This window comes from Vombatus ursinus, unplaced genomic scaffold, assembly GCF_900497805.2.
Source record: "Vombatus ursinus unplaced genomic scaffold, bare-nosed wombat genome assembly UNPS02014791.1, whole genome shotgun sequence".
NCBI classification, from domain to species: Eukaryota; Metazoa; Chordata; class Mammalia; order Diprotodontia; family Vombatidae; genus Vombatus; species Vombatus ursinus.
Genome location: NW_020954569.1, coordinates 35,655,293 through 35,669,247, shown reverse-complemented (window position 1 = coordinate 35,669,247; position 13,955 = coordinate 35,655,293). Strand labels below are relative to the sequence as shown.

The window sequence follows — 13,955 nt, the reverse complement described above, 5'->3', positions numbered from 1 at the left end:
TTAAGAAATTAGCTAATTCACCTTCACCTCATGTAGTGTAGTGAGAGAGCACTGTATTTGTTGTCATTAAACTTGGATTCCTATGGAAGTACTCTCATGCAGAATTACCCCCTGTGACTTTGGGAAAGTAATTTAACACCTCTGGACCTCGGTTTCCTTATCTGTAAACATGAGGAAAGTAGAAGGGATTATCTTTAAGACCCCTTCCAATTTTAAAGCCTATGCTTATTTTACAGAATGAGGAAAATGGTGTCCACAGGGATTAAATGTATGACAGGGTTCCCCCCCCCAAATTTAAACTTAAGGTTGTATCAATGGAAACCTAGGTCACAAGAGGTCATAATCCCATTGGATTCTGAACACTGCACTTTCATTGGCACTGACAAACCAGACAGCATAGGGGAGATCTGTAGTACAGAAAAGATATCATAGCCTAGATCAGTTGAAGGGGTCCTAGGGTCACAGAAATGGAGTTAGGTCACCTAGGCCCACCCTTTTATTTTATAGATGATGAAATTAATGATCAGGGAGCACTAATTAACGAAATGACTTGCCTAAAGTCAGGATGTAGTAAAGTAGCAGAATGAGGATTTGAACCCAGCTGGTGATTCAGCCCTTATTCCACCACACACCCCTACTGCTTTGTGTTGTGGCTATACCACCTTTCTGGCCAGCTCTACGGCTCCTAACCAGACATTTGCTGAAACTCTGCCTCCAAAGCTGACACTTGCTGCATCTCTGCTCTAGCCACCACTTTGAGCAGGGAAGCAGCTTCTCCCATACTGCCTCAGGCTTCCCTCCATGCCATCCCTTGTAACACTACTCTGCTTGCTTCTACTACTGCATTTGGCTATACTATTTTCTCTTTTAAATTTTCTACCTACACCAGTCCTAAGCGACTACGTGCCAAATTATGTGATTATTCTTTTAAAAAAAGTCAGACTTTCTAGGCCTCCTGTCTGGTGACTCTTGACATCCTTTAGTCTGTCTTTCCATCTGCTTCACTGTTCTGTAGAGGTGGTACCAACAGGACCCTCAGGAAGATGTCAACCTTCCTCACCTTTTTCCTCAGCCTTATTTTTGGCCAGATTAGAGTGGCTTTCTATTATTTCTAGTACCCTGTCTTTGTTGATTAGTTCCAATTTCTCCCATAGAAAGCTCGATTGTAATCATCTGCATGTTGTCTCCTCCATTAGACTGGGAGGAACTTGAGGACTGTCTTTTACTTTTCTTTGTATTCTTGGCACTTAGTACAGTGACTGGCACGTAGTAGGTCCTTAAATGTTTATTGACCTAGTGACATTTTCCCATTTCAAGGGCAGGTAACCTGTTGCCTGTCCCTTATGCTACATCTTTCTATGACCAAGGATAAACACATACCCATATATTAACCAGCACGCTGCCATACAAATACATGGGAGGAGGAGGAGTACTAGGTGGTCTATACTCTCATTCTTGAATGCGTGCCAAAGCCTTACCCCTCCACATTCCTGACTCCAGTCATCTGGACTAGCTGCTTAGATTCTTTAGAGGGACTGCATGTTTACTATTTTTTGAGGTTCCATTAGTGGAATGCTGTAAGTATATTATTTTTTAATTCTTCCGTTTACTGAGCCCCAGATCTTCCTTTCTAGCTTTGTCCTCTGCAATAAAACAGAATAGGTCTACCCTGCCTTTCATGGCTTCTTTAATATTGTACTCTAACCCACTGTTTCCCAAGCTGTAAACATGAGTTACCCATTTTGCAGGATCTTGGATTTCCTCCTTTATTTTCTTTTGTCAGTTCATTTTAAGTCCATGCTTCTCTGTATTCATGTTCGTTATTTCTTACAGCACATTAATATCCCAAACATCCCTACATGTACAATTTGTTTAGCTACTCCCGAAGTGATGGGCATCTACTTTGTTTCATTTTTTTCTATCACGAAAAAATGTTGCTATAAATATTTTGGTGTATAAGGAGTTTCTTTTGTTAATGACTTCCTTGAGGCATATGGAATCTTTGAGTTTTAATCACCCTATTTGCAAAATTTCAAATTGCTTTGCAGAATAGTTATCCCAATTCACAATTCTACCAATAATTCATTAATGTGCCTATCTTTCTATAAGCCCCCCAACATTGACTCTCCCATCTTTTGTCATTTTTGCCAATTTTAGGGGACAGAAGCAAAACCAGTCAATCAATAAGCATTTACTAAGTGTTTATTATGTGCCAGGCACTGTGCTAAGTGTTAGAAACCTCAGAATAGTTTTGAAAAAAGGTATTTTGACTTACCATAAAAGGTATCAGATAACAAAGAATTCTCAATTTTACAAAATACCTACAAGAACGTGCATTACCTAGACTGCATGATTTTATAAAATCATATCCCTTTTAGACACTTTGCATGGTGCCAAGAAGGCTGGAAAAGCTCAAAAGGGCTACACCAATTAGTCTCTGCTTTCCACTTATTCATGTTTCACCCTACTCAAATTCTGGGAAATGATAATTTGGGCATTAGAACTTATTTTTGATAGGTAAAATGGTTCTAAAGGGAAGGCACATTATTTGCATAAAAAACCATAGTGCATTAGGTTTGCCCAAGTTTTTAGTGAAATGTAAAATCTGACAGCTTCTTGCTATCTCAGGAGCAGAAATAATGAGTCTCAGCAAGAGTGTTTTATAGGTAAAGAAAGTTTCATGCCAGTTGAAATAGTTGTATAAAACAGATTGGAAATGAATTGGGTTTTTTTTTTTAAAACAGTTTAGAGCATTCAGACATTTTCTTTCAACTGTCTAAGAGCTTAGTCATTTAAGTAACATTGTGCACCTACCAAGTGCAAGGTACTCTTGTTAGCTGTTGAGAAGTACTATAAAGACAAATAAAATTCACATTCTACCTAGAGGAACTTACAATATAGGAGAAATGACAAGTTTGCAAATAGCTAGCAGTTATGTAGTGATTTAATGTTTGCAAAGTGCTTTTTTATCCTCACAACAACCCTGTGAGGTAGGTAATACGATTATCATCCCCATTATACAGTTGAGGAAACTGAGGCTGAGAGAGGTTAAGTGACTTGTCCAAGGTCACACATCTAGTAAGTGTCTGAGACAGGATTTAAATTCATAAGGTCTTTTTGAATAAGGTCTTTTTGACTTCAAGTTCCAAGTTCTATCTACCTGGCTAACCAACAGCTTAAATGTAATACAAAAAGTATGACATTACATCAAAAAAGTGCAACTATGACTGAAGACATGAAGAAAGGCTTTTTGAATATGGCTATCATGTTCCTCCTAAGTCATCTGGAGGACAGACATCCCAAGTTCTTTCAACTGATGTTTGTTATATTCATGATCGTACAGCAGGAAAAGGAGTGGTTTGTTGAGTCAGAAGATATAAATTCAAATACCAGCTTTGCTATGTCTGTAATCTTGGGCCAATAATTCCACCTCCCACAGCCTCAGCTTTCTCATCTGTAAAATGAGTATTACGATGTTACATTTTTGAGGCCCCTCAATGATACTGGTTACCTCCTTGGAATACACTCCAGCCTGTCAATACCCTTCTCAAAATATGGAGTCCAGAACCATGCCAGTATATATTTAGGCTAAATAGAGTAGGGTTCATCCTAGAGTGTCAAATAAATCTAAAATTTTATACCCGAAAGAGTTAAAGGGGGTAGAAAGTACCAGAGCAATTTATACCTAAGTGGGTTACCTTCCATTTTAAGATAAATCTGAAACAATGAGGACATGGCTCTAAATTTTTGAATCAAGGCAATGGGAAAATGGGATCTGATTTTAAAAAATGCATCTGTAATTTTCTGGTGGTTGATCTATGGTACGGCATAGTTATGATACTTGGTGAGTCAACTTTTAAACAACAGCACCACCTGCTGTTTACAAAGAATAACAGGATGCTTTAATTTGCTAAGTGTTTTAGAGGAATGTATCGTTTTTCTGACATGCTTCAGTCTAGATGGGCTTAGCTTTACCAGTTGGCTGTATCTCTAGCTTTTTTCTTGTTTAGTTCTAAGATTAAGGTATTGAATATATACCATTAATCAATTAATATGTTTCATATGTTTTTATAAGCTTAAATTATGGCCATTTGTTCAAAGTATTATAATTATAAAATTCATAACTTTCTTTTCTGGAGAAAAAATAATATTTTTGATACTTTAGCAAGAATAGGAGTTACTCTACTGCTATCGAGTGTTCACCATTTAATGATCAGAATTTGTCATCATAAGAAAATGCACTTCCTTCCATTATTGAACACAAGTAATGAACTATGGGTATGGAAAGTTGCATATCCTATCAATGTGTTGGTTGATTTTCTTGTTCTGGTTTACAGAAAATGGTGGGTTTGATCATGTAGCCCAAATCTAGACCCAGGCCTGGCTGTCAAGCCAACAGCTCTGACAGTTCAAGGGACCATAAATCTCTCCTTTCCTCCAATGCCTCTCCCCATTTCACTAGCCTCCCAGGTGAAGGAAGAGACTTGGGCTCTGACTAGCTCTCTCCGTAAAACCTCTTGGAAGACTGTGAGCTTCTCTCTAATCTGCCACCCAGTATTACCCCAATGGCTTCTCTTGTTTCTCTCCCTAACCCTATAGTAATTAATCATTTAGATTAACCATTTAGAAGATGCCTACTCCTTCCTTATGTCCCATCTCTCTACCTCCCTTTACCCATCTCCCAATCTAACCCTACTGATTCCTTTCCCTGTGCCCACTGGATTCATTCCACAGCAAACAAATTTCTCTTCATTGTAGACCTCTTTCTCTCATTAGTCCACAAAGACCTGGCTCGCCTCTGATTACAATGCATCCCTGGCTAACATCCTCAGCACTAGCTAAACCTTCTCTCAAACTCCCTATCACACTGGTCTTGGAGGAAGAGTGATGATACTCCTTGCTTCCCACTGTCACTTTGCAGACTCCCCCCTTGCTTCCTTCACTTAGAAACCTTTTCTCTTTTGAACTCCACACTATTAAAATTTTCCACCCAAATTAGGGCAGCTGAAGTATACTGACCCTCCCAGGACATTTTCCATGTTTTTTCAAGGAGTTCACCTCTCATCATCTCCTCCCCAACTCATGTCCTTATACTCATGGACTTTATATTCACGTAGCTGTTCCATCAAAGTCCTTAACCTCCCAATTTACTGGACCTTCTTTAGTCCCACTTAAGACCAACTCCTTCACTTCACTTTAGCCACACATAATGATAGCTGCAAACGACATTCAGCCATGAGAAGAAAATCAGACATTCCCCTGTGACTCCATTTCTCTCTACACTTCTTCCCTATGATATGTTTGTCTCCTTCAATGAGACCTCCAGTCCCTCCCAGATTCGTACTCCCTCAGGCCATTACTTCTGCTCTGACTTCACTCACCTCTCTCCAGTCTCAATTCAACTTAGCCATTTCAAGCCGATGCTGTCCCTGGCGTATTGAATACCTTGCTCCCTTTTCCCGTCATTGCTCTTCTTTTGCCAAACCTCACCCCTGGATTACTTCCATCATTTGCCTCCTCTGCAGCTACATGCGGAAAGAGGAAATCCCACGAACGTGCTGACTGGATACATTACATATTGATATTATCTACCTTCAACAAGTGTCTAGATGCAGCAGCGTGACTTTTATTTCTCTCTGATTAGCCTCACAGAAGCTATTCCAAACCTCTTCCCTCCTTAAGTCCCTTCTCCTTCAATTTTTATTTTACTAAGAAGAAAATTTGAGCCCATTTTATAGTGTGCTCTCTTCTTCCATTCTTTTCATGTCAAAACCCCTCGACCTCTTCTCCCACTCTCTCCTCTTTCTGTCAGTCTCTGACAAAGAAGAGGCCCTTCTCTATGTCCAGGCCAAACCTCCTACATGTGTACTTGATCCTCTCTAGGACACTGTATCCTCAATCATCTTCCCACAAACATCTCCCCATAAACTTGTTTAATACCTAGTGCTTTAAAAAAATGCTCCGTCCCCCATTCTAAAAAACGCTTTACCACATGTTACCATACCCTTAATCCATCATCGTAAACTCTCCTTTCTTAGACAAATCCCCTGAAAAAGTTGTCACTGCCTAAATTGCCTTTCCTCTAACTTACATTTTAGCCTTTTATAATTTGGCTTCTAACCTCATCACTTAACTGAAACTGTTCTCTCAAAAGTTACCAGTGATCCGTTACTTGCCAAATCTGATGGTCTTTTTCAGTTCTCAGCCTTCTGGATCAGTATATTGGTGTGCAGAACATTTCCGAAATGAAAAAAACCTAATGATTTAAAGAAGATTAAATATTCTCTCCAATCAGAAGAAATACCACAAACATGTTCTAGGTCACATCATAGAAAGGCTACTTAGCAAAGATATAAAACTGGTTCAGGTAGACAGTGTCTCTCTTATCTTTGTCCATATGAACTGCTTCCAATTAGAAGTGATGCCTCACACGGCAGAGGAACTTTCATCAAATCAGAGGGGCACTAATTGCTAATGGATGAGATCTTTTATACCTTAAACAACTGGGAAGCCACGTTTCAGAGACAGATTCCCTGTCTTTGATGGGAAAATGAGCCCCACCTAAGTAGCAGGGACCCTAGTACTCCTACCACAAAAACAAAATAAGATCATTATTTTTATTATACTTCTTTAATTTATTCTAAAAACCAAGCCAACATAGTACAAAAAAATGAACATAGCATGATCTCAATGCTACATTACAAAGAATATTCTAAGTTATCAAGTCACACTATGTCAACAAAGAAAAGTCCTGAATCCTTAGGACCTAGTGAACTGTTGATAAATGTAAATTTTAACAAACTGGCTCAGAAAAATCCACAAGCTGTTAGGGTTTATTGTTTGTATATGTGTGTGTGTGTTCATACCAGCCACCACCAGAATACAAACTTTTTACTACTTCAAGTACAAAGTCAATATTCTAATCTTGTCTTCAACGAAATAAAAAGCTGTGAGGGAATAACTTTTTCTTTAAATATTTCACTAGTTCACATCTTGACTGGAGAATCTCAACTTCATGATATGGAATCTGTTAGAAAAATAAATATTTGGCCAAAAATTATTCCATTTGGAGTATGTGAATGTGACAAGATTCAAACAGCAATGCTTTTAGACATCAGACAATCAGCTAATATTTACTGGTGAATGCCCCCTTCTTCCCACAGCTACCACTTTAGTTCAGGCCCTCATTACCACCTCACCTTAACTACTGCAATAGCCTAATTAATCTCCCTGTTTCAAGTCTCTCACCATCTTAATCTATCCTACACCCTGCTGCCAAAGTAACTTTCCAGTGGTAGCCTAACGTTTCTAGGATCAAAGCCTGTTTAGTTTTCAAACACCTTCACAATCTGACCCCAACTTATCTTTTCCAGTATCATACTTCTCCTTTACTCTGTAATTCAGCTAAACTGGCCTTCTCTCTGTTCCTCATATAAAACATCCCATCTCCTATCTCTGTACCTTTGTCATAGCTCACCCATATGCTTCGAAGGGACTCTCTCCTCACCCTCTACCCTCAAAATTCCTTGCTTCCTTTACAATGCAGCTGAAAGCATCATCCAAATGAAGTATTTCCTGATACTTCCCATTGCTAGTACCTTCCTTCCCAAACTACCTAGTATTTAGCTACCATTTAGTTATTTTGTACATATTTCTATTTAGTCACTGTATTTATGCTATAAATATTTATATGTGTACTTGTTGTCTTCTACTGTTAGAATAAGCACTCTGCCAGTAGGAATTGTTTCATTCTTCATATATGCATCCTCAGCAGCTGCCAGAGTACCCTACACAAGGTAGGTGATTAATAAAGCTTGTTAATTGATATGTGCAAAGCACTATGGGAGTTTTAAGTATGAAATTTGGTCCCTTCCTTCAGGAAATTTACAACTAGTTGTGAATGTAAGACTTAAACATACAAAAATAATAACAAAAGACTTAATTAAAGGATTTGAGAGGGGTAGAGATCATTTTGTTCTGTGTTGGTCAAAAAAAGCTTTAAAGGAAACTGATCTGGTACTTGAAGGACAAAGAAAATAGATATGCAGACTGAAGGAAGGTCCAGGTGGCAAGCACTGGATTTAGGAGGACAGCATGATCAAAGGGAGGAGAGTACAATGCAAGCATAATAAAACTAGTATGCCAACATCTAGGGTGGGGACCTGAGGGCCTGAGGCCATAAGTGGTGTGGCCTTTTGATTGAGTTCGAGTTTTACAGAACAAATCCTTTTATTAAGGGGATTTGTTCTGTGAAGTTTGGATTTAGTTCAAGGGTTGCACTTGAGGACCTAGAGGGCCACAGGTTCCCCACCCCTGGCCTAATTCAATAGGTATTTTTATAGCAACCACTAGATGGCAGTACTGGGGATGTACCTTTCCCTCAAGGCATTTATGTTCTACTATAGAAGGCAAGGACATAGGGACTGAGACATGGACAGGGTCTCAGTCAGAAGTTGAATTCCACTAGTATAAGGAAATGTCCTGTACCAATGGAGGTCAGCCTGAGCACTGAAAGGTTAAGAAGTTACTTGCCTAGGGTCACACTACCAGTCTTCTTGGCTCTGAGGATAGACAGACACACTCACTATACAGAGAAAATTAAAAGTAATTTTGGCATGGGGAAGCACTAACACGAGGGATCAGGAAGAGACTTTTATAGGAAGTGGCGTGAATTGTGTTTTGAAAGTTTAGTGTACCTAGGAGGCTGTGCTGAGAAGGGAGAACACTGCAGGCACAGATGACCTGGCAGTAGGAGGGAGAGTGAAGGGGAACAGTAAGTAAAGCCAAAATGAAGTAGATATTGAGGAAGCAAGATAAGACTGGAAAGTCAGGTCAGGGTTTGACTGTGGAGCATCTTGAAGACTAAAGCTGAGGAATCTATCTTTTGCAAAGTGTTGTGCACTACATAAATGTGATTTACGATGTGAGTTATTCTTCTATGGGCAATGAGTAACTATAACATGATGGAGAAGTATTTTAGGAAGAAAAGTCTGGAATGGAAAGGACACAGGACAGAATGGAATGGAGAGATGTAGAGAAATTAGTTATTAATGATATAGATTATTTATTAATGATATAGAAAACCTAAAAAGCTCAGAAACCTACTCTAGCCTATATTTCAGTAGCCAGATATTGACTCGCACCAATGAGTATACACTATAGACATTCACCAATACTATTGGCTAGATCTTAAAAATATATTTAAAAAAATAAGTATGGTTACACATGTTAAGTGGGGGTAAGGTTTAATAGTTTTTAATGGGTCTAATGGTTACTTTGTTCCAATTAATTTCAAAAAAATTCACAGAAAAAAACTGCATAGAATTCAAACACTCTCTGTGGTTGAATTTTGAGGGGGAACAAGATGATGGTATAGAGAATACTACGATCACCTCTACTTCTGTAAATCTCTATATGTGAAAATTCTAACATTTAAGAAAATGATACATTGGTGATGATTATTCATATCATTAAAGGTTTATATATAGGGTTAATTTTCTCCTACAACTTTTAAATGCTGGGGAAAAGATACAATATTAACAGCCAAAAACATTTTTTCAAGTAAAAATTATTCAGATATGGAAAATTCCATAAAAGTACAATATAACCAAGGGGAAAATCTAATTTGCACAATTTTCATAAATAAAACTTCATCTGTATTTATCTGAAACAGATTACATAGGTAGTTGAATGTTCCACTATTTGAAGTGACTTTCTTGGGCCACTAGGGAGCTCCATGTAATGTTTTCAATAATATTAAATTATTTCAATAATCTTATATTAAGAATGAACTTTTTGCAGCAAAAATGTTAAATCATACCTGTATAACTTCATAACCAAGTAATTGTAGGTGTCTTTGTTTAATAGCTTCTTTTCCTAGTAAGTTGTGGCTATTCAAACAAAATCTTTTCCGATCATCAATGCAAAGAGCTAATCTGTACACAAAATAAACATGATAAACAGCTAACTTTTTAAAACACCAACAGATTGCTTATAAAATTATGAATTTCTAATCACAATCAAATAAGAATATCATTTTAGAACTGTGGTAAAATACAAGATCAAAAGCTATGTGAGATCTTATATCACCAAAAGCTAAGTTGGAGTAAGTTGGTTTTTCTCTTAACATAAATGGCATTTATGCAATACTTAGTATGTGCCAGGCACTGTGCTAAGCACTTTATAGATCTCATTTGGTCTTCACAACCATCCTGGGAGGTAGGTGCTATTATTATCCCCATTTTACAGTTGAAGAAACTGAGGCAAACAGGTGAAGTGACATGCCCAGGGTCCCACAGCTACTGAATATTTGAGGCCAGATTTGAACTCAGGTCTTCCTGACTCCAGGCTTGGTGCTCTACCCACTGGGCAACCTAGCCAGCTCCCAACTTTTTAGCAGAAAGTCATCAGCATTCATTACCTAGCATATTAAACTGCCAGTTTATAATGGAATTTAGATGTCACTATAATAACAGTATTTTGAAAATACATCATTATGAACTTAGAATTTAACTTTCTTGAAGATTGGGACTGTCCTATTTTTGTCTATGATTCCCCACAGCCTTGTATAGTGTTTTAACATATAACAGGCACTTATTGTTTAATGATTAATGATTTTAAGCAACATTCTTTAATGTGTAGTTGCATTTATTACCTGTGATGGTTAAAATAGGGTGGCTATTAAATAAATATGAAGAAAAGAGAAACATGAGTCAAGACTACTTATATTTAATCACAGCTCATCATTAACTGGCTATGTGACCTTATGCTAATTAATTTAGCTTCGGGGACCTTAATTTCTTTATCAATAAAATGAAGGGGCTAGACTAGATATGATCCCATTTACCTCAAAGATTCTCTGAGAACTGATTAGAAAAAAATATATAAGCAAGTGTATTTTTTTTTAAGTTCATATGAAGCATAAGATATAGAGACATCAATTATACTAGCATGAGAATCTTTTTAAGGAAAAGATATGTGGCAATTTGCCTTTATAATTCTCATCATGTAAACAGCGTGCTTTTCTGTACCTTTTAAATACATCTTCATCACTCGTAAATGGTAATACAAATCCTTCTTCATCTAGTTTAATCTCAGTATCTGAGTGACAGAAAAAAGGAAAGCATTTTCATATATATACATCCCATTACAAATAATTGTTTTATTTGTGCTATCTTCTAGTCTTCCAAATTATATTTATTGAAGGCTTTAAAAGCTATGACAATAACCAATGAATATTAAAGTTTTAATATAACATTGATCAAATAAGTCAGTTCTACAAAAATTATATGGATCCTATTAAAAAAATTCAGCTTGTTATTTAACAAAAGGGTCAAGATTCTTGAAGCAAAATGTATTCCTGCTACTAAAAGATCCATTATTATTATTATTTTTTTATGTGAGGCCATTGGGGTTAAGTGACTTGCCCAGAGTCACACAGCTAGTGAGTGTTATGTGTCTGAGGCCAGATTTTAACTCAGGTCCTCCTGACTCCAGGGCCGGTGCTAAGGTCCATTATTTTAATCCTAACTGACTCTCTGGAAACCAAAGAGAAGAGAAAATTTGTCACAGGGAATGGAGTACTAGACTTTGGAAGACTTGTATTTGAATCCACCTTCAGAAACTTCTGGGCTGTTGGATCCTGGGCAAATCATTTAACCACTTGCAAATATTAAGGTGCTTTATAAATGTAAGTTATCTATTCTAGTTTAAGTAGTCTTAGCAACACTAAAGCAAGTAGTATGAATCTTAGGTTTTGAGGATTGTGGTTAAATCCATACTACATTTTCCTTTTTCCTCCATTACATATCTAATAGGACACACTCAAATGAGTCCAGTGAGGGAGTAAGGGAGTGGTTTTAACTTGTGATTTCATTGGTGCAGAGAAATCCCAGCATAGAAACTCTCTCTGTTCTACTATTTCAGAATGGCAATCTGAAACCAGTAATATATATTTCAGTTGTATGATCTGAACTATCTACCTGATTCAGAGGCAAGCTCTCCATCTATTATTCCAAGGGCCTCAGATTTTAGATGAAGATTTGAAAAATAATTAAACAAATACACAGAAACCAAAGTAGCATACTTCTTATGACTAGCACTTACCATAGTATATTTACTAGCCCCTAAAGCTATCCTGTAACAGAACTTCTAGTGAATAGGAAATGTAGGGCTCAATGACCTCTAAAGTCACTTCCAGGTTTAAATCTATCTATGATCCTATTACAATAGGTATATTTCAGGTAATGTCCCAATTCTGTCATTAAGAAATTATCACCCAAACATAATGTGAAATACACCATTCAGTCTCTGATTTATATTGTCACCTACACCCTGAAGCATCCTTCTATGTCATGTGCTACAGTACCACATTAAGAGAACTATATCTATAGGCCTAATTCTCTTCTTGACTACAGATTCTCAGGCTTCATGGCAACACTGGAGATTTGTACATTCCATTTCCCTGTGATGCAGTTCCATGCCACAGTGTGAAGAAGACTGCTTTCTGTAGGCTAAGATATGCTTCAAGGGAAGAGCCCCTCAGAATAGCAGCACTGTTCATCTGCTTGATGTTTTCTTTTCCTTCTCTGAAAATCTTTCTCACTGTTAATCTTTTAAAGTGTATTTTCCCCCACTCTGATATAATTTCCTTGAGGAGGGTTTAAATTTATTGTAGTTCTATATGTGGTCTCTATTAAAAAATAGGATTATTGAAATCTCAAAATGATTATGAACAGATTTTTAGCTTACCTACTGTATAACAACAGGGTGTTGAGACTCTTGAAGCAAAATATATTTTTGCTTTTAAAATGTCAATTAGTCCAGCTGAAACAGTTCTATAAAGTTGAAGATCCATGGGGGTCTCCAGGAGATAAGGTGGAATGAGAAATGATTTCACTTGATACTGTGGAAGCAGTTTAGGACCCTATAAATTATAAACATACACAAGACTAATAAAATATATGACAAACTTTTTTAAATCAGTGAAGAACTTGAATAAAAGTGCATTGCCTTTGGAAAATAAAGAATGAACCTTCCAGAATAAACCTGTGATACTCATTTGCAGAGATGCCTTACTAAAAAGAGAACCACAACTGTTCCTAATAAATATTAATTGAATTATAATAGCTGAGGAATATTAAGTTTCATTCCTTGTGTTTTTACAACACATTTATTTCATTACCCTTCCCACTTTCCTCTATCCAGCAAACTTTCCCTTTTAACAGATAATTATTCAGAGGCAAGTCTAAAGAATATGACAGAAGATCAAACTGGGCAATGTCAGTTTGGATGTGTATTAGTATAACAAACCCCTTATTTCACATTGTTTCTCTTCATTCACTCTACACTGCATGCAAAAGATGCCATCAGCTGCTCCCCTCAATTGGTATTTCCTACTTCTTGTGTTTCTTTACATAAAGCATTTACAATGTCAAGACACTCTCTCTCTCTTTCTCTCTCTCCACCCCTCCCCCATTTACCTTGTGATTACTTATCTGTGAACAGGGAGCTTGTCCCCAAATAAATGTACACTTGAATGTCCTTGAAGACACTCTCTCACTTCTGTCTTTGTACTGTCAGAGTCTAACACTGTGCCTCCATTAAATATAATTAAGTGCTTAATAAAGGTCTGTGGAACTGAATTTCATTTTAACATGACTATAAATTAATGATGCCAAATTTCTTTTGCCTTATAAACTAATTCTGAAGACTCAAGAGTTTCTAAAGTGGCAGTAATGTTGGATTAAGTATATACACATACACACACACACACACACACACACATATATATATAAAAGCTGGATTAAGGATATATATACATACATACATATATATGTATACACACAGACATAGACACAGACACAGACACAGACACAGACACAGACACAGACACAGACACAGACACAGACACACACACACACACACACACACACACACACACACACACACACACA

General features: G+C 37.2%; 1 protein-coding gene across 4 annotated transcripts in view; it reads right to left on the bottom strand.

Moving 5' to 3' along the window:
- Window positions 1–6,639: 6,639 nt before the first annotated feature.
- Window positions 6,640–13,955, bottom strand: part of FASTKD3 (FAST kinase domains 3) — a 13,739-nt gene continuing 6,423 nt past the window's right edge. For all 4 annotated transcript variants that reach the window (XM_027868924.1, XM_027868926.1, XM_027868923.1 and 1 more), the window contains exons 4-7: window positions 12,751–12,925; window positions 11,031–11,100; window positions 9,821–9,935; window positions 6,640–7,027 (exon numbers count right to left, since the gene is read on the bottom strand). In XM_027868924.1, the coding sequence (XP_027724725.1) occupies window positions 6,932–7,027; window positions 9,821–9,935; window positions 11,031–11,100; window positions 12,751–12,925 (456 nt within the window). In that variant the 3' untranslated portion in view covers window positions 6,640–6,931. The remainder of the gene's footprint in view (window positions 7,028–9,820; window positions 9,936–11,030; window positions 11,101–12,750; window positions 12,926–13,955) is intronic.